The 19,639-nt window shown below is 39.9% G+C and overlaps 3 protein-coding genes across 8 annotated transcripts in view; 1 reads left to right on the forward strand and 2 right to left on the reverse strand.

Moving 5' to 3' along the window:
* arhgap24 (Rho GTPase activating protein 24) overlaps positions 1-10,711 on the reverse strand; it is a 93,510-nt gene extending 82,799 nt beyond the window's left edge. The window contains exons 1-4 of one of the 2 annotated variants that reach the window (XM_074690025.1): positions 10,474-10,711; positions 10,175-10,316; positions 9,844-10,042; positions 9,569-9,690 (exon numbers count right to left, since the gene is read on the reverse strand). The gene's annotated coding sequence lies outside the window, so the exon portion shown is untranslated. Of the gene's footprint in view, positions 1-1,730; positions 2,150-9,568; positions 9,691-9,843; positions 10,043-10,174; positions 10,317-10,473 lie in introns of those variants that run through there. The other variant, XM_074690026.1, reaches the window with a different exon arrangement.
* A 5,094-nt stretch (positions 10,712-15,805) lies between these two features.
* esm1 (endothelial cell-specific molecule 1) lies at positions 15,806-17,550 on the reverse strand. 2 transcript variants are annotated; one of them, XM_074691220.1, is made up of 4 exons: positions 17,382-17,550; positions 16,923-17,204; positions 16,364-16,507; positions 15,806-16,285 (listed from the first exon to the last, which is right to left on the reverse strand). In XM_074691220.1, exons 1-4 carry the CDS (start codon positions 17,479-17,481, stop codon positions 16,191-16,193), a joined length of 621 nt encoding a protein of 206 aa, XP_074547321.1. In that variant the 5' UTR covers positions 17,482-17,550; the 3' UTR covers positions 15,806-16,190. The 2 variants fall into 2 exon arrangements, with proteins under 2 accessions (XP_074547321.1, XP_074547322.1); XM_074691221.1 differs by having other exon boundaries at positions 15,807-16,285; positions 16,923-17,256; positions 17,382-17,526.
* A 1,309-nt stretch (positions 17,551-18,859) lies between these two features.
* Positions 18,860-19,639, forward strand: part of LOC141805950 (putative E3 ubiquitin-protein ligase HERC1) — a 43,302-nt gene continuing 42,522 nt past the window's right edge. For all 4 annotated transcript variants that reach the window (XM_074691216.1, XM_074691217.1, XM_074691219.1 and 1 more), the window contains exon 1: positions 18,860-18,967. The gene's annotated coding sequence lies outside the window, so the exon portion shown is untranslated. The remainder of the gene's footprint in view (positions 18,968-19,639) is intronic.

Raw genomic sequence — 19,639 nt, forward strand, 5'->3', positions numbered from 1 at the left:
TTACTTAAGCCAGAAATGACATGAAGTAAGACTACTTTGTACCCAAAGAGGTCAGAAATGAGTGAATTTTAGCGTGCTTGAAAGCAGATCTGGGCCCTAGACCAACCATTTTTCTTTGTTTACTCTTATTTCTGAGCTACACAGGCTAGCTACAAGCTAATGTTAAATGTAGTCCTACTGCAAAGAAGTTTAGGTTTGTGTGGATTTGGGTGTCCTCTGGAGACTTTTTCAAACAAAAAGCTCATCCTGCCCTCTTGTAACAGTAAAATGAATCACTCTTTGAGAAAATGAAAATAAAGGTTATTAAAGTAGATTAGGCATCAAAAATAACAACATTAAACAAGCCATTCTATTTGTGATGGTATGATTCACGTTCATTAGTCTTCAAGAGGCATCAGTTATACCTCCAGTCTGTTTCATAACTGACTAAAATACCCTCACAGGAGCTTTAAAAGGCAGAAATGACAGTGACAGTCTTCATCAAGCTGTCAGCAAGAAAGCAAATCAGCCCATTCTTCAAAATGTCAACCTATTCCTCTTACTACACCATATTCTCTGGTTGTATCTCAACTCCGGTTTTGCTGCAGTTCCTGTCCTTCCAGTCTCCATCCTTTCTCTCCTTCTCTCACAACAAGCTGCTATCACAGAGTCAGACCCTGGAACAGTCGAGTGCGGCAGCTGACACGGGGAACCTGATCCCTGGGCTTTCCAGCAGCACAGCTTGTGCACTGCGCACATTCCTCACACACAGGGGTCAGAAGCCCTTCTTCTGCCTCCAAGGCTCCAGCCTTGTTTGCTTTCACATCTTCCTTTTTCTTTTAGCACATCAGGTGGAGGGGTGCAAGTGGTGGCAAAAACAAGCCCCTTAACCTCTTTGACATTTCTATCAACATGTCCCCACCTTGTCCTTCACTTCTTAGATTTTTCAATTTAACATTTCTGTCTGTTTTCAGAGGCAGCAAAAGACAATAATACTGACATCAAGTGCATTAATCCAGACATAATTGAGTTTTCCTCCCTGTTTGGCTCGCTGACAGCCAGACAGGGGGTCAGTGAGTTTTGGACGGCATATCCAACGGTCTGGCCATCTGCATGTTGTGCACCAGAATTAGCCAGACCTTGCAAAATAGTGGTCCAACAGTACGCTGAATATTAACGACCTGATTAACAGCTGCTTCAAAAGTACAAACAAGTAAAGATTGATGATTTCCAGCTGCCTAACACGCATTGCTATGGTTACTTTCAGGTATACTCTTGCAGACTAAAACTACTTCTCATGATCTTTAAGTTAAAGTTTTGATCTTATGTTTACAGATTCTGAAACTTCCACTTTTACATAATCTGTGCACCTATTTACACAGAGCTGTGCTATTGCATGTTAATGACTCACTGATGCCACAGGTTTGACTGAAAGATATTCAAAAGAAATGATTTGTTGTATTATTTTTTTTCCATGAAAGCAGCACCACATACTGTGACCATATTCTGCTCTATGCTGTATCATCTCCAAGGATACCTGCTTCAAATATGAATTACATAACAAAGTGTCCCTCAAACATGATGAGACTGAAGCCGTCAGCCAGACTATTTGCCTTTAGCATCCTCCCCCTCATGTTACACCATGTGTGGAGAAGGAATATATAACCATACTGCCACATCACAATTTTTAACACACGTTGACAGAAAATAAACATGATGTAAAACTGCACAACCTGTACCAGCAGACTCACCTTCCAAATAAACAGTCTGTTTAAATCCCTCAGCTCTGACGTGTAGTGATGCACAACTATAATATCCAATCCAGTAACAGGTAATCAGTCAACATGAACACAAGTCCTGGGCTGATGTGAGCTGAAGTTACAGTCCAGCTTCTGCTTCTGCTGCTTCCCTCCAGAAAGAACTCGGTGTGCAGAGAGAATTGAGTTGTTGAGGCTCAGATGAGCCGCCTGAAAACTTTCCCCCTGACTGAGAAAGCTTCGGCTGAGGACAGGATGGCTGTCGCGGTCAGCACAGTCACACATGGGGCAGCATTACAGCAGGAGTCCGCCCAGACACACGCACTCTCAAACACTCACACACACACGTGCACTCAGACACAAACACACACTCTCTCCCCCGGCAAACACTGCAGACTACGCAGTCCTCACTCCCCCAGTCATCTCGGCTGGTGAGACGCTCACACTCGAGTCAGGGAAGAACGTGTGTGTATGTTGGTTACAAAGAGGCGGGAGAGAGGGAGGGGGAAAGTGTGTGAGTGTGTGCTTGAGCACTTTTAGGAAGTCTCAAGATAGGAGCTCTTATTGAGCAGCAATGCAGCACACGCTCATATTTTCTCTTCAAGGAGCAACTGGCAATGTTATCCACTAAGAAATGTACAAACTTTTCCACGCCTCATAACGTGGATTATAAATCACTTTGAACGTCCTCATACATCATCAGTGACTAACTCTGCAAACAAACACAGAAAGCTGCCCCAGTTTTAAAGAGTCTTCAAGGCAACACATACAAATGACTGCATGCGTGCAGCTTCACAAACATTTATTCAGTGACACTATCCACACTTTAGTGCAAGCCCAGCTGTATACACACCAGTGGAAAGTGCATCTTGTTTACCTGCGAGTGGTTGGAGATTATAGAAGTGCCTCGCAGAGGAGGAACATTCAGGGCCAATCAGAAAGTTCCTCCTTTTTTCAGACCTATGTTCATTATTAAAGTTTCTGTGTTGTCAGGACACATGATCGATCATCTGCATCATGATTTAATAAAAAACACGTGGAGAAGACAGCATGGGCTGGTCAATGCTGTGGTTTGAAGCAGTTACTGTTTCAAAATCACCTACGTTTCTTTAGTATCAGCTGCCCCCGCATCCCACAGTCAAAACTGAAAGTTCAAACTTTCAGGTCATTAACTGTAGTACAACACTGTGTCAGCACCTATGAATGTGTATAGTGCAGAGGAACCACAATTAAATTAGCCATGATTAGCTTGCATTCTACGTAAGTCTGTTTAGCTTTTAGAAAAGCTGTTCCCAGAGAGGAAAGAGCATAAGAAGTATGAATATGCATGATTTGCCTCTATTTCCTCCTACTGTAAAAAAAAAAAATGAAGCTAAAAGTCCATGGGGCGGGCAATGACATGTCATCGAACTGACCAATAACACATCAAAGACTGGACAGGTTCTTGTGTTGATCAGAAGTAGAAACTCCAATCCGTTGGAATCAGAGAAGTTGGGCTTTATGACCAATACTACAAACAGTCAGCAGGGGGAGTGCTAAGCATTTTTTCTTCAAACTTAAGTTTAAATTAATTCTTATTACAGAATTAATTAAGGGCATAGGAAAGAAAGCAAAAATCATTGTCTGGTTTGTTTACAGAGTGTGGCTGATGTTAGAGTGGGCACGACAAAACCACAGTCCTTCTGCAGTAATGCCTATGAGGGTTATGCGCTACGTATTTATGTCAGTTTAATCTAACACAGCCTACACAGAAAATGTATCTCTGTTACCTTAATGCCAACCCCTGCTACACTATAAGATACTTTTTGTATCTTTTGTTTACTTTTTTAAATGTGTAGTGCTATTAGTAAGGCATAAAAGCATTGTAGTCATTAACCTGAACAGTAGGCCTCACTAGTGGCAGGTGGCTGAATTACAATCTAAACAGCATACGGCCAACATTTCAGGCCTACAGCAAAAACATCAATAAATAAGTGCGTTATTTTTAAGGGTTGATTGGTATTAAGAGTGGAAACAAAGAGAAAGATTTTAGTTGGCTTCAATACTCTGTTCAGGAATAGACGAGTGGAGTCACAGAGACTACATCCATACATTAAACAGTCTATGATTATTGTTGTGTTGACTAAACGCACTTATGCTTGACAATGAGACAGCTAAGCTTGTTAAATTGTTTTAGTGATTTTACTGACTATCAGTTATATAAACGTTTTAAGTTATGCAAAGAAGCAACTCCTGTAAGCTGTCAGGATCTCATTCTGTAGATACACCAGTCAAAATACACTTTTTTAGTTCCATGTTTTTTTTTCTTTAAGTTTATCACTATCTTTGTTTAAATTTTCACAGTAGTGAATAAACTATGCAATTTATACAAAGTATTGTCAGCCTATATAGAAACTCCCACACCACAACTCCCTCAAAGTGTCCTGGCCCCCACTTTGGGAACCACTGAACTAAGTTATTATCCAGCTAATGAATCAGCCACAGACTGTATCTTTGCTCATTTATTAATCGCAAACCACACAGTACCAGAAAGCTAACTTGACATTAGAGAAACATTTATTAGACAAGAGAGGCTTCAAAGCCACAGCTCAGAATCAAGGAAGTCGCTATTCACTTTTAATACTGTCTTCTGAAAACATTGCTAATAAGAGGATGAAGATGTAAAGCAAGGTGCATTTTTTTTACATCGCAAGAGATATGTAAAAACACTGCTTATAACATGCTGAATATCCAATCCTAACGCAACTGAATGACTAACGTGCTTCCTACGATTTATATCCAACCCACTCAGCTGCAGAACATTTGTGCAATCTTAATGTATCACTGGCACGTGTCAGCCACATCTATGGCTAATGTCCCCAGCACTAATAAGGGAGGGAAATTCCAATCAGTGTGGGAGGCCACTGACGTGTCAACAATAATTACTTCCTCAAAATCCAATCACCACTATCAGAATTAGTTCATCTGCGGCCTCACGTGAAGTCCGGTGCATTAAACCTTGGGCAAACTTCACTGGAAGTGAATATATGGTGGTTGAGTTTGGTGACGCAGGAGTCTCACAGTCGTGGTTCTCACTGTGGGGGCTGGTGCTGTGGACAAACACGGCTGTGTTATTAAGGTGTGAGGGGGTCAAGAGTCAGGTCAGGTTGAACACATTACCTATTGATTTGTTTGATCTACAGGCAGACCCTGAGCACAGATGCAGGAAAGAGGTTGCTGTCACGTTTGAACCTTCGATTAGCATCAGTCAAAGCATTGATCAAAGAGGCAGCAGCAGCACATGAATCTGCCCTAAGCTTCAAACTCTGACTAATAAATGTGCTAGATAACCTGAGTGAGTGCAGGACTACCTGAGATAAGAGGGCAGTATCTCACAGAACAAGCTGCATCAATTAGAGATGAGAAGCTGCACCAAGTGCCAAATAATTTCTTTTTATTTCACTACAATCTTTTTAGTACACTTTGAGTGTGGGTGATTTGACTGACAAATCGGCAAAACATGATTCTTTGCCAGTAGGTCAAAAGCCCGCTTCAGTTCCTCCCTCATCGCTTTCTCCCCACAGGAACTTCCCCTGGAACTATCTGTTTTACTGACTGGAAAAGCTAGAGTTGGAATTTAGTTTGAGGAGGCAGGGCCTGGAAGCTGAACCTTGTTGAGCACCCTTTGTCCACAATAACAGTCCAGACAGCTGTGATTGACTTGGTTTAATAAGTCCTTAACAATTGTCTTCTTTGAGCCTGATCATTTTTACACTATTGAGCTTGCTATTCTGTGTTTTGCCAGTCTTTGGGCTTTTGAAATGTCTTCAGTCAGTTAGTTCCTGGGAATGTTTTACTGAGAACTAAAAGTTCCTTGATCTTCCAGTTGAAAAAAACAACTTGTGTCAAGGGTCCTGTGTGGAGTTGGGGTAAGTCAGCATTTCCAAGAAGGCAACCTTCAACCATAGGCTTCAAAAAACCTCCATAGAAACCAAGCAGTGACATCACTGACACTAAGGCTGTACTCAGACCTGAGGCCTATATCACAAAGCGCGGTCAACTTATCCGTGGTAACTCACACCTATCCAGGATTGAGTAACCGTAACAATGGCAATCAGGATAATTGATAGCACGATGCGAGTTATCAACACGGTAACTCAACCCAGGATTGACTCATCGAGAGCCGTGAACGCGCACGTAAAAGAGGAGGGCTCAGAGGCAGCTGACCAATCACAATCATGAGCGACTAAGAAAGCTCCGTACGTCACCGCTGAAGAGCAGCGGCTGATAATGCAGCAATACAAGGAGAGAAGCAACAACTTGGTAAGGGGGAACACGGTAGCAGCGGCCAACCGCAGGCAAAATGCATGGCAACGCATAGCAGACTGTGTAAAAGCCTAAGTTATGCATCATGGCTCAGTATGATAGTGATCACACTTCTTAATCTCATAAAACAATAAATGCTACTGTGCAAATGACTTGCGTGTATTCCAATTATCATGTCATTCTCCCAGATGTAATCCTTCTGGAGTTAGAAGAACATGGAGCAGATAAAAAACAAATACAAGAACATCATTACGTCTGATAAGTCTGTTTCAAGCAGTGGTGATTGCTCTAAGACTACAAGGGAAGCTCAGCTTCCCCTAAAATGTTCCCAAAAAAGTGGTGATATGTTCTGCTGTGTGTACATTTCATTGACAAAATATGCGCTGGAATTCCTTCATCTTTTGTTCAGAATCAGCTCCTATCACAGGTAACTGGCTCGACCTCTTTCTCATTCATCCTGGGAACGCTATGAATTCGTCCCTAAATTACGTGAGTGCAGCAGCCAACACGGGATGCCGTAAACTTGCTCAGCCGCTCCTCATCCCCGACAGAGTACATGAAGCTGCCCGTGGCAAAGAATCACAGGGCGATGCACAATGTCTGTGGGACAGTCAGTGCACCGCTCCTGCGGGTTGCACGGACAATGTACGGCTCTAATATTTCACAGAGGTAGAGTAGTCCGGGCCGTCAGAACCTATACCTCTCATACAGCGAATCGTCGCTTTGATCGAGTGGATCTGATCGATCTTTAAACACCCTTTCTTTTCGTATCTCTTCTTACAACTTGTGTGCCTCTGTCCACCGGGTTCAGGAGAAAAGGGCAGGCCACTGTTTCTGAGAAGCCGATTGGCCAGTGGGAGGGGCTTTTGTATAGGATCGCATTCAACCTCCAACTTATCCTGCTCCAGAGCAGGATAACCGTTCAGAGTAGGTCACCATGGTGATCTACTCTGATAAAAAAGGAACCGGCTTCGTGCTATCAGTAATCGAGAGTTAACCCTGAAGTTATCTCGCTAAGACACTAATCCTGCTTCGTGATATAGGCCTCTGGACTGTTTGGTCCACTCTAAACGGACCAGGGTTTGTTTCCCACGCTGGTGCAGACTTTCCATTCAGGTGTGAACAGACACAAACAAACCCTGGTGCGGACCAAACAACCGGTCCGAGACCCACTTTTTGGCATGTTGTGGGTCAGGACATGCAGAGCATAGCGTCTCCTTGCTGCGCGCATTCGTCCTCGCTGTTCCAAAATTTGAAACTGTGTTGTTAAGCCTGCTTTGAAGGAGCTGCTCTTGAAACTGAAAATGATTTTGCAGCTCTAATAAGAGCACAAACACACATGTTTACCTCCATTTCCGGGTCTGTATTCTGTGTGCCGCCCTTTGTCAGTGCTGTCCAATGAGAGCACTGATCGTCACACACGTGGATGTGTTTACAGAATATAGTCCACTTGCAAAAAGTACAATCTGAATACGAACTGCACCAAACGAAAAAAATAAAGTCTGCTTTTGGTCCGGACCAAACAAGTGGACCAAAGGACTTTTCTGGTCTGAATACAGCCTAACTCTGTTTCAAGTCTATGGTTCTTTTAGCTGATACAGCAATATTTTGAAAATTTGAAGAGCCTGAAGTGTGCTATTTTTTTTTAGCAGAAAAAAGGTTTTTTTTTTTCTAATCTTGATATGTTAAGTGTTTCACCGCCCCAAAAGAGTTCCTTGGGTTTTTTTAACGGGGCTTGCCACTAAATGCGCCTCTCTTTGGCAGCGGTCATTATTCACTCTAACTCATTGTAGTGTTACTTTTTGGTTAGCTTTCTTCCCAAAATAAATGGCATCTTTTTTGGGAAGACTAATATTTTTCATTTGCATATTACTTTGCAGCTGTATAGTTGTATTAATATTCAAAAGTCAGTAGAGGGAACACAGAGAATTCATCAAACCAGTAAAATCTTAAATATACACACTGAAGGAAGGTTTCTTGGCGTCATGAAAAACTTCATTAAGACAAAATGAAATGTTGAGACTAAAGCAGCGTTAGCTCTGAGCCATCTGTCTTCAGCCATCTTTCAGCATGTTTTATTATATTTGCAGGACGTGGAATGCTGAACATGAAGCACTGTGACCTTGTGACGTAAGAAGTGGCCATCTGTAAACAAACCAGAGCTGCATCTACTCTCATGAGGAACTGTGTGGGGGACATAGCTGACAGAAGATAACTCAGGAGATTAGAGAGGATGAGTCTTCACAGAAAGAGCCCCTGGGAATCGAATTGTTCTCAATGGAAATGCTATTCTCATGGTCTTGAAGTCAGAGGTTTTGGACAGTTGACTTCTGGAAGGATAACAGAAATCCTTGGGGGAAGATGAGAAGCTTTTCCCAGAGCTCATTTATTATATACTTTCTTCACGTTTTGCTATGTTAAAAAGTGGAACTGACTTTATCTCTTTACTTGCCTTTCATTATGGCCTAGGGTAAAAATTCAACTGCATATAAAAGTAAATTAATTTTGACTCAGATAGTGTGTCAGCGTTCTTCATATCCATGTTGTTTATGAAGGCAGGAACTGCAGAGAGCCATAGAAGCCATCTGTTAGTCAGTAACTTTGTGAATGAGTTGTAAATAGAGACTGTATCATAAGCATACAGAACTGTTCACAGTTGAGTGCAGCAGCATTGTCTCAATAGCTTGTTTCTGATGCTCCCAAGTGGCCAAAACAGTTATTGCAGTTATAATGTCCAACTGCTTTTAGTCATAGGGCTATCACACATTCCACTCAAGTTCTTTTACATCATCTCCTGTTAGCCCTGGGATCTTCCATCTCTTATTGCATCAAATGCCTCAAAACATAAGCACAAAACATATCTAATCTTCTGTCTTTTAAAAGTATCTAAAAGGAAGCAGTACAATTTAGAAGAGATAAGTGCAGAGATCATTAGTGGCATTTCAGTAGTGTTATGTACTTCTTTTTATACATACCAGGAGTTGCTTTAGTTAGGACTGAAACACATTCCAGGAAAGTGATTTTCCCTTTCTATAAATTTGCTGAGACACTCACTGGCAAAAGCAAAGGTAAGGGCTAACATCAACTTTCTTTTAAGATCTATTTTTCTATGCAAACATTTCCTAACACTCTTCTTTGCTGTAAAAACAAAATCCAAAACATTTGTGCTCCATAAACTGGAAACACCCTTGACAAATAATTGTAATACATCTGTAAATTTGGGCGATACCTGTTCTACAACTTTAAGTAGTTGTTTTATTTTGTTTGTGCATAACTTATTCTGAAAGGCCAAATTTGCTATAAGAGATGATAAACTTGAGTGCCCCCACTTTTAAGACCACATCTCATTCTTATTTTGATGCAGCACTGCTCTCTGCTGGTCACTTGTAAAACATCTAACCTAGAATCTCAATAAGCCTTGATTTTTTTTCCCTAGTAAAAATAGATTCATATCCAGTTTGTCTACTAACCCCTTCGAATATGCTGAACAAAATCACAAACAGGTCTTTAAATCAGTGTTTACACACCTGTGCTGTCCCACACATATCTGGCCTCAAAGCCCATGGCTCAGCAGCACAATGTGAAATAGTTGGCCCGCTCCCCACAGCGCCCCCAGCTGGTTTCTAGCAGCTTCTCTGGATTGTTGTACCTGAAATGAACAATAACAAAAACATCAGTGGCATCTTTGATTATCATTGAGCTTTCTGTGCACACAAAAATTTGAGCCTTTTAACATTTTTTAATGTGTTGGCAACAACTGACTCAAGAATCCTTCTTTGATACTACACAAAGACACACACACCTGAGAAGTCTGGTGGAGAGTTGGTTACAGTGGTTTACCACTCTCTGGGCTCCCCATCAAAGGTGGGACTGAGAGCTGGAGTTCTGGGCCTCTCCTCCTCCGCAGCTGCAGGGCAGGGTGTTCACCCAGGGGAAGAAGTCTTTCTCAAACCAGCTAAGGAACTCCAACACCACCATGTCTTCTCCTCCAAGTTTACACTCTACAACAGGAAAATAATTCAACTGGTCTCTCTGAACCACTGTCTAAGAGGGATTTACTCTCTTAGTTTACGGGATCAGGCATCAGTGGTAGCCAGATAAACAAATATTTATGGAGAATCAAAGGATGTTACCTTAATCTGCCCATTGCCTCTTTTAGTCTGTGTTCAGCAGCAGAAGATATCTGCTGGTGAGGGATAAAGTTTAGGGCTTTCAGTGCTTTCTTGCAGCATCATGTGCAGGACGGTGGACTTAAGAGTAGCTCAGTCTGTTCTCCTACAGAAAGACAAGGTTACAAACAAGGGTTATGAAAATAGTGATAATACATCATGGATAAAGAAAAACATGAAAAAATGTGCTGAAATAATTCAACCAATACAATGTTACTTTTTCAGATATGTAGCATTTAAAATAAGAGGGAGGACATGTTTACCAATGATGATAGCTTTGCAGTAACGTGACGCCACAGCAGCGCAACACGGTGTGCCCGCTAATTAATCAAACGAAGAAGAAAAACGCAACACAGTACACAAAGAGAAACTCTGGAAGACATCCAGTAGTTCGCCTTCTTTGTGATTTCACGTGGCTCTCCGTTACAAAGCACAGAACGTTCCATTTCAGAGAAGGCAGTGCCGCGCGAGGAGAAACACAACCGCTGTCGCGCGATAAGAGACGATTCTTTCGACCAATCAGCGGACTGCAGTGTCGTAGCTTCACCTTCCGGGATCGGATTGGTTTTGTCTGGCACCCCAGAAGAAGGGTTCCAAAAAGTGGGACGGCTCGTCTCGGTCATTTGGGGATCTGTCCTGGGATTAATCAGTGGGAAACCCCACAAGATGAACCGAAAAAAAAAAATTAAACATTCATATTGAAATTATAATTTAAAAATTTGCAAAATTTACAAATTTACAAATTTCACAAGTTTGCAAAAATGTTTGCAATTTGTGGGGGGAAACAAAAATTTGCAATAGTTCCAAAATTTCTTGAATTACAAAAATTTGCATTTGCAAATTGAAACAAAAATCAAATATTTAAATGTAAATTTGCACAATTTTCATAAAGAAATGAATTTTTAAAATTCACACAATTTTTTATAAACATTGAAATTTCAGAAATTTGTGAAATATTTTGGTGTTTTATTTATCTTTTGTTGTTGTTGTTGTTTTCTTATGTCGTGCCACATGTTAAGCATGTATATTAAGTCGACAGGCTTGCAGTTATTGAATTTATTCACACAGAATTAAAGATTCAGATTTGTCTTTTTGTATATTTAGTTATTTTACCAGGGGTGTAAGTCTTGTGGTTAGCCACAGGTGAATGGAAAGTTGGTGGGCTGCTGATGTTGTTACAAGGAGCCATTGCAAAGGAGTCAAAGAGCCTCATGAGACCCCAGAGCTGCAGGTTGTAGAACCAGAGTAACGTGTTGTTGTTTGCTAATAAACGTGTTAACTGGCATCAGTGTTCCCGTACCACCTCCAACTGAAAGATCAGATCTCCACATGCACTGACGATCGGCTGATCACCTTAGATAAGGTCACCCAAAACTGGTGATGATGGTCAGTGGCTCAGTGTAAATAGGGTCAGTTTCTGTTATGGCCAAAGCAACACATTGCCATCTTAGATTGGTTGTGTCCTATTTTAAGAAAGTAATGTTCACTGTGAAGTGGTTTGTGTTAGTTATTGTAATGCTTTGGTGCATACACTGTTGTTGGTGTTGACCTTTGACCCCTATAAAGTTTAAGTTCCTTAACTTTTGAAACTTTTGGATATTCAGCTTTGCACCCCCTTTTGTCGACTAAGTAATGACAAATCAATCAGTACCTCACTACCCTGCAGTATTTTTCTCCTGTGTCTGAAAATGTATGCTTTACAATTCAATAGATAGTCCTGATATTGAGAATCCTTGTTTTGTGAAAAGATAACATGTTCACAGTGGAGCACAGACATGTGCTTTATCTGCTATCAGACCTGAAAATGACATGTTTCATGTTCTCCTCTTGGATGTGGTATTAATCCCACATCACAAAACTCACAATGACTGACAGCATGGAGTTTCAGCTGTTTTTTGGAGGCCAAATCTCATCATACTCCTCCTCAAAGTACGAGCTGTCTTGCACTGTTTTTCTTTTCTTTTTTTTTTTTTTTTCTAGCATATTCATAGCATTTTGGTTTGACATCAGTCCCAGTTCATTCTGGCAATTCTTGGATTATAGCTCAGTGAGAGAATGCCCCTGCTCCAAGGAGGGGGATGCTCAGGCTGCCATCTTACCTCACTTGTTTATTTCCTGCATGTCCATGCGAGGCCATTGGTGTTTGGGAAACAAACTTTATAAATCAATTGAAATACTAAACACTGCAGCTTGTGTTTCACAGTGCAGTTTAGATATTTGTTATCAATGCAATCAACCTCATGGCTTAATTTCCTTCTTCACAGTGTTTATGTGTTGTCCCCATTAAGCGTTGTCGTCCATGGCTCCAATAAACAACCTGTTGAGGCCGGGCCAGACTGTAAATACCAGAACATCTATTTGCAGTAAATCAGTGTTATTTACTACTCCATTCACGCACCTTTGTTTCTACAGAGGCGGCAGTGACGTGTTCAGGGAGTCAGATAAAGGGTATTTCTCACCAACGCTTTCCTGTTATTTTCCAGGGTCCTTTGTTTGGTTGCGAGACTTCAGCCTGACGGTTCTCAAGGGAACAGGAGGAACATTTGAGCTTTAGCACTTATGAACAGTCCGGTCCTGAAACGGGGACTGCTTTCATACCCGTGTCACTGTGTCACCCTGTATGTGTGTATGTGTTCGTGTGCTTGTCACCTTGTCCTGGGGTTGAGCGGGTGCATCCCTGTGTGTCTTGCAATAGTTAACAAAATTTGGAATGCTATGAGACTGATTTCCCTTTAGAATACTTGACAAAAAAAAATCTAGATTTAATTTTGTTTAGTTTCAGTTAAATGACAATAAAATAAAATAAAGTAAGATAAATAAAATATGTAAATAAATAAATAAACTAAATATAATTTTTTTTTGAAGAAGTAGAAGAACAATCATGTATTTGTTCAAGGTCTTTTGCTGCACTTTTTTTTCTTATTTTAATTTGAAAAATAACTTTGTTAGGTAAACCTGTTACTTCATTAAATATTAAAGCAGATGACTTAAAAAAACATAGGTAAAATCAGTGCCCTTAATATATATGCCTTATTTCACAGCGCATTAAAGCTTAGCCTGTGTTTAACCTTTAATGTCTGTGCGTGCCATTTTCTAAAAGAAAGGTTAGACCTTTAAAGAAAAAAAAACACTGCAAGGAAGCTTCCTCTTCTAACAACCCCACAAGGGAAGTTGTTTGTGTCACTTATAAATTCCAAGCTTTTGGAGTGTCTCTTGAAAAAAAGGAAAAAAACAAAAACAAAACAGCTTTTAAATTCCTGTTCTGGGTAGACACAACAACAACAGGAAGAAAGGCCATTTTCACAGGTGTCAGGAAGCACGGGAAATAAACAAGCTGAATACTGGAAAACATTTGTGTGTGTGGGTGTGTGTGTGTACCAGTAAGAGTCAGAGGTGAGGCTCATAAGAGTTAATTTTAGACAGGACAGGACTATTTGTGCAGTCTGGGCCAAAATTTTAGAATGTTTTTTCAATCTATGTAAGATGTTTTGTGCTTTAATACCACCATGTGATGTAGTGAAACTGGGTGCAAAAGAAACCTACATCATTCTCCGTCGAAGGAGGAGGCAAATATCATCTAGCTCCAAATAAAATGAAGGTTTAAACTCATCTTTTAAAAATCAAAGTAACAGACACAGATATAATAGCTACACATATTTTTACTGCATTTGGGATGGAGCATTTCCTTAAAACAAAGTGTTTCAGAGTGTTTTCTGTGCAATACGATTTGCTAATTACACTCGCATTAGAATGACATACAACTGGTGTATGCTGTGTTTTTATTAAAGTGCAAGGTATATAATTAAAGGATTTGACATTTATATACACTTAAAGCTAAGAAACTTAATGTTTCTCAAAAGCACTTTACTTGAAAAATATTTTTAGTCGAAATCATTTGTAAAAATTTCTGATTTATTTCAGTTGTATAATTGCTGATGAAATTTTCGGAGGGGAAGAGTTGAGACTTATTTAAACTTTTCACAGACATAAATTTTTCAAGAAAGACTTTAAAGCTCCTAAAAAGAAACTTTTGTTTACGCCAATTTTTGTGCCCCCTATAGACAAAGCAGTCTCTGCTAAAGTCAAATGTGTCACTCATCAGGATTCGTTACCATGAAACGTGACGAAAAGGTTTTATCAGCAGGATGTATTTAATCATTTTTTTCTGACACCTACCATCCACCAGTGTATTCACACATTAACAGTTACTCTAATTAGTATTGTCTGAGTTTTTCCTCAATGGTCTTTGTTTTTTTATATATTTATTTATTTTTTCAAATTTGTACAGAGTCATGAATTTGAGTCGGATTTAGAACCAAATAAAACCTTCTCACTGGAGCTTTAAACACTACCTGGAATTAAATAATTTCCATTCATTTGCTTTGTTTGCATTGCTTTGACCACATTGATAAGCATGAGAAAAAGTGAAGCCACTAACCCATCTTCACTCTTCACTTCTTCTCATGCTAACTAAATATTTTTTTCATCCCTGAGAAATGTTTTATGCATGGGAGCAAATAACATATTGCCATTTGTGGGGAAAGAAGGGCATCCCAGGACTTAAGAGTCAAGGATGCCTGAAAAATTTCTCAGCCACTCTGACCACTTTCAGATTTCATGTCATCATGGGAAACCATAATTCCTTCTACTTAAAATACATACTTCCATCCTGACTTCTTAACATTTTTTACTGCCTAGAGAAGCTTTCACTACCTCCCTTAAATCAAAATCTCAGTAGGATCCCTCATTTTTTAAATCTCAGATAACACTGAAAGATGTTCAGCTTATCTAACCTTTCTCTCCTATATGTACTATTCAGAGTTTACATTACACTAGTTTTCTTAAGTAGAGGTGAATGGTGAAAATGAAACATGTAACAACACAGTATTCTTCTAACCACTTCAAACTTCCCTTTTTTCAAAAGAGCAAGGAAAAAACACATTTGCTCCATGTACGTTTGCATTTGCTGTTCTAATTTAGTCTTTTCTGTCTCTTCTGCCTAACAGAGAATTACAGACTCTCTGCAGAGCTACATCTGTCTGTTAGACTGTCTGCAGAATTCACACACCCAGGCCTTTACAGTGCCTCAGATACTCAAAGCACATGAAAGTGCTAAAAATAGTCAGAGCACAAGGTACACAAAACAAAGCTCACTCAGCTTTGTTGAAAAATCCAGCAAATATTATCCAACACAGAGGAAGAAACCTTAGAGAAACTCTGATTGAAACACAATCTTCTATTACTTATCTCATTTTCATGAAAATATGAAAAATCATTACAGTGTAACAAGATCTAAATTTACAACTTTTTTTGCAGTTTCACCTATATCTAAGTTGGTTCCTTGTTTTGTGATACCCATCTCCAGAGCCTAAAATGAATAGTTTAAGTCAGGATAGCCATAAGTTTTACCTAAATAAAAAATCCAAACTCTTTAAAATTCACAATACATCAATTTTACATCACAGATTTCATGATAATGCAGTTTATAGCGCCAAACGATACACAGGTCATGAGGTTTAAAAAAGAAGGATAAACAGGACAACACTCCGTGATAGCTTTGGTTTAATTGTAAGACCATTCTTGACATTGGCTGGTGTTATATACAGGATATTTCACATGCCCACTTTTATACAGCACAATTGAAAAAGTATTCATGGAAAAGTAATTTGAAGTAAGAAAAAAAACAAGAAACTTATAAAGAGGATAATAAGAACTTAAAATGGCACATTTTTTAAAAAAATTGTATAAGAAACAGATTTAGTACAAAACCAAAAAAAAAAAAAAAAAAAAAAAAAAGATGAGTCAGAGAAAGAAAAACATTTCATCTGCATATTTCAGAAAAAAGATGGTGTCAAATCAAGACCCAACACTGAATTCAGTAGAAACATTTTGACATCTTTTTCTTAACATACTAAAATATATATTTCAGTTCATCTATAAGTTAATGCTACATTTACACAGAAGAGAATCAGTCCTCTGGTCAGCGAGGGATGAGCTGCTTCTGAGCTGTGGATCTGTCTGTGTGCTGATCTGTGCTCTGAGCAGCGCTGACCTCCCCTGAGCCCAGCTCTCCACCTGAAACACAGCAATTCATTCATTCAGACAAGTTTGAGAAAGATACTCTGTGTGAATCAAAAGAACTTGCACAGTTACCTGCTTGTGACTCTGTCTTGAGCTTGCCTGCAATTCTGGCAAAGAATTTAAGGTTGAGGCACGCTCCTGTCTCTCTGTCACAGATGCCACCTTTGCAGTTGCAGGTCTTGCGGCACTCAACTCCCCAGGTCCCGTACAAGCAGTCTGCAAAAGCAAAAAACATAAAAACAAACAAACCAAAAAAAAAACTCATATGAGGGAGTTCTTGCTTTTTTTGTCTTTTGAAAATTTGAGATTATGCATTTGATCTAGCCCTCTATTTTAGTGTCACAGATCCAAATACTGATATTCAGTTATCAATATAAAGGGGGATATTCACAAAAATAATACAAATGAATAGTTGCAGGAGCTTTAATATTTGGGTGTAGCCTGTCGTGGTTAAATGTTTAGTCTCATTTAAAAAACATCATTTACAGATACATTTGGCTCAGTGGTGCTTTTTGTGATAATCATCCTTAAAAATTGTAAAAAACCAAATGGGGTTTGGTGCAGTGGGGCAGCACATCTTCAAAATGCAGCATAGCCTACAGGCATGTGAAAGTGTTGGTTGTTAACCTACCTTTGCAGATGCCATACTCGTCTCCGTAATCATCTTCATCCTTGTAGAACTCGCAAAATAATCCGGGTCCGCACTTCACCCCGTGCATCCCCGACACGGTGCGGTAACAGTGCTCCCCTCTGCCGGCCGCACACACCTGGCAACAGCCGCAGTCATCCAGGACGGTCCGTGTGCAGCGCTGCGTCCCGCACCGCTCCACGTTGCATCGGTCCGGACAGTTCACGGCGTACTTGACATTGTTGCCCCACGACTCCGCATCATGCACAAGAAGTGAAGACAAGACTGTGAGGAGAAGAAAAGACATGGCTGGGTGCAGGGAGAGCGCGGAGGGCTGCTGTGTTGGAGATGGAGAGAGACAGTAGCACGGAGCACCTCTGGGAGACTTGTGCAGAGTGACCTGTGGTGCATCAGGTTGTATGGTTATCAGCAATGAACAACTTTGTTTTGCACATGACTTACCCTCCTCGTCAATTTCCTCATTCCGGTGTTGTCCTTTTAGGCCAGTCAGTCCCCTTTTTAGAAATCCGGCTTGGAAGTGGGATTTTCTCTGCACCGCCATCCAGGAATTGAAAAGCGTGTGACCTGATGTCAGAAGTTATCTTTGGTTTGTTTTTGTCTCGATGAGTGACGACACCCCCAAACATCCCATTGCATCGGGTTTGTCGTGACTGGCTGGGATTAAATGATTCCAGTCACAACACCCATTGATTATTGGACAGGAAATGAAATTGACACTGAGAATTATTTTATATTTATTTTTTGGGATGAACATGGAGTTGTTTCCAGTTTTTTTTAAATAATTACAAAATAAACCTTGCGTTTGTCCCCACTTTGCTTTGCTTTTAGTATTTTTCTTTTTCATACTTTTTTTCTTTGACTTCCATGATATTTAAGTTTTTCTTAATATCTGTTTATCCGTAAATGAATTGATCTGATGATCCATCCACAGCAAGTTTAACTAACTCGTGTGCAGTATATTTTTCTTACCTTAGTGGAAGTGTGAATTGATAGTCAAAAAGACAAATAATGGTCAGTTAAACACTCAAATAGTATTGGAATTGTGCATAAATATTGAACCTCAACAGCCAGGAAAAGCAAGTCCAGTGATGGGACACACACACACACACACACACACACACACACACACACACACACACACACACACACACACACACACACACACACACACACACACACACACACACACACACACACACACACACTATACTTTTTTTCATTGTAAGTCATTTTATGTTATTGAAACAGTTATTAATGCTGATCATTTTATGTTGAGACAGATGCCTGTTTAACATGAGTCTGGTTCTGTCCGAGGTTTCTGCCAGTTAAAGGGAGGTTTTTCTTTGCCATTGTAACTTGCTAAATGCTGCAAAGTCCTGTACTCATGGTGGATCAAGATAAGATAAGACTCCTTATCTTGTCTTGATGTTGGGTTTCTGCTAATAAAATTGTATTAACATTTATGGGTCTAGACCTGTACATGTTTTTTGTGTCTTGAGATAACATTTGTTATGATTTGGCGCTATTTGGCGTTATGATTTGGCGCTATACAAATAAAGATTGATTGATTGATTGTTCTTTTATGTTGTAACACATATTATATTATTCTTTTATTTTTATTCATTGCCATGCAACTATAGTTGTCCTATTGATTATTTTCCTTTAGGACTTCTCCCACATCTTGCTGTTATCTATTGTCTCTATTCTTTTGTAAAGCACTTTGGACTACATGTTTCAATGCACATAAATTTTTAAAGGAGTAATATTAGTGAAGATAATTAGTTAAGAATTAGTGTTAGGATATGGATGAATACAAATCAAAAGCTTGTCAAATCTGTCATTACGGCTGCAGTTCATACTTCTGGACACATGGTGGTGACACTCGTTTTCATCAGTATTTGTATCACAAACAGACGAAGAAGAAAAGGAAAGCGGAGAAGGTTGATATGATATTCACGTCCAAGGGAGACCTCACTGGGACGGGACAGGTAACGTCAACCATAAACCAGCGGAGGTTTACTGTCAAGGTAACTTACCGGCCTGCAGAGTGTTTTTATACCGCTGTAACAAGCTGTAAATGTTGTTGGGACGTGAGCGAGTCGCTGTAGTGTTTCTGTGGAGGCTGTCAGCCAACCAGCGGAGGGGCTTGGTCCGTTTGACAGCCATGGAGCCGACTAGCAACTGCACTGCAGCCAGTGTTAGCTCAACTGTCAACGCAGATGCAGAATAACACAACCGGTGTATGTGAATGACACGGTAGAGACTGCGTTTCAAATTCACAAATTTATCTCTCTACGTCGGATGTTATCATAGAAATAGCTTCACATAACGGTGAGCTAACCGCTGCTACATTTCGATGAACATGTAGGCGCTGCAAAATGTTGACAGATGCTGAAGTGAGAAGGCAGATGTACTACACCGTTAATGTGGATGAATTATGTGACTTATTAGCATTGATGTGCAACTTAATGCTTCGACTTACACTCTGAATCAATTGAAGGTATTTTGGCTTGTTTATTCCCCTCTTTCTGGTCAAAATGACAGACAAATGCTGAAGATGCATGTTCAGAGTTTGATGTGTTTTGATCAGCATTCATCATGCATGTATTGTTACAGTTGTGCTTATCATTTTACACCCTCTGGCAGAATTCGTCATCAACAGGATCACTTATTTTCCACTTCTTTATCAAATTTCAAAT

This window comes from Halichoeres trimaculatus, unplaced genomic scaffold (genome assembly GCF_033239565.1).
Source record: "Halichoeres trimaculatus isolate MK-OKI-2021-1 unplaced genomic scaffold, fHalTri1.1 fHalTri1_scaffold_16, whole genome shotgun sequence".
Lineage (NCBI taxonomy): Eukaryota > Metazoa > Chordata > Actinopteri > Labriformes > Labridae > Halichoeres > Halichoeres trimaculatus.

Coding starts and splice junctions, on each gene's coding strand:
- esm1 (XM_074691220.1), bottom strand. CDS start 17,481: ATGGCGGTGCAGAGAAAATCCCACTTCCAAGCCGGATTTCTAAAAAGG. Junction 17,205..17,381: donor TGAGGAAATTGACGAGGAGG/GTAAGTCATGTG, acceptor TTCTCCTCACAG/TCTTGTCTTCACTTCTTGTG. Junction 16,286..16,363: donor CAAGACAGAGTCACAAGCAG/GTAACTGTGCAA, acceptor GCTGTGTTTCAG/GTGGAGAGCTGGGCTCAGGG.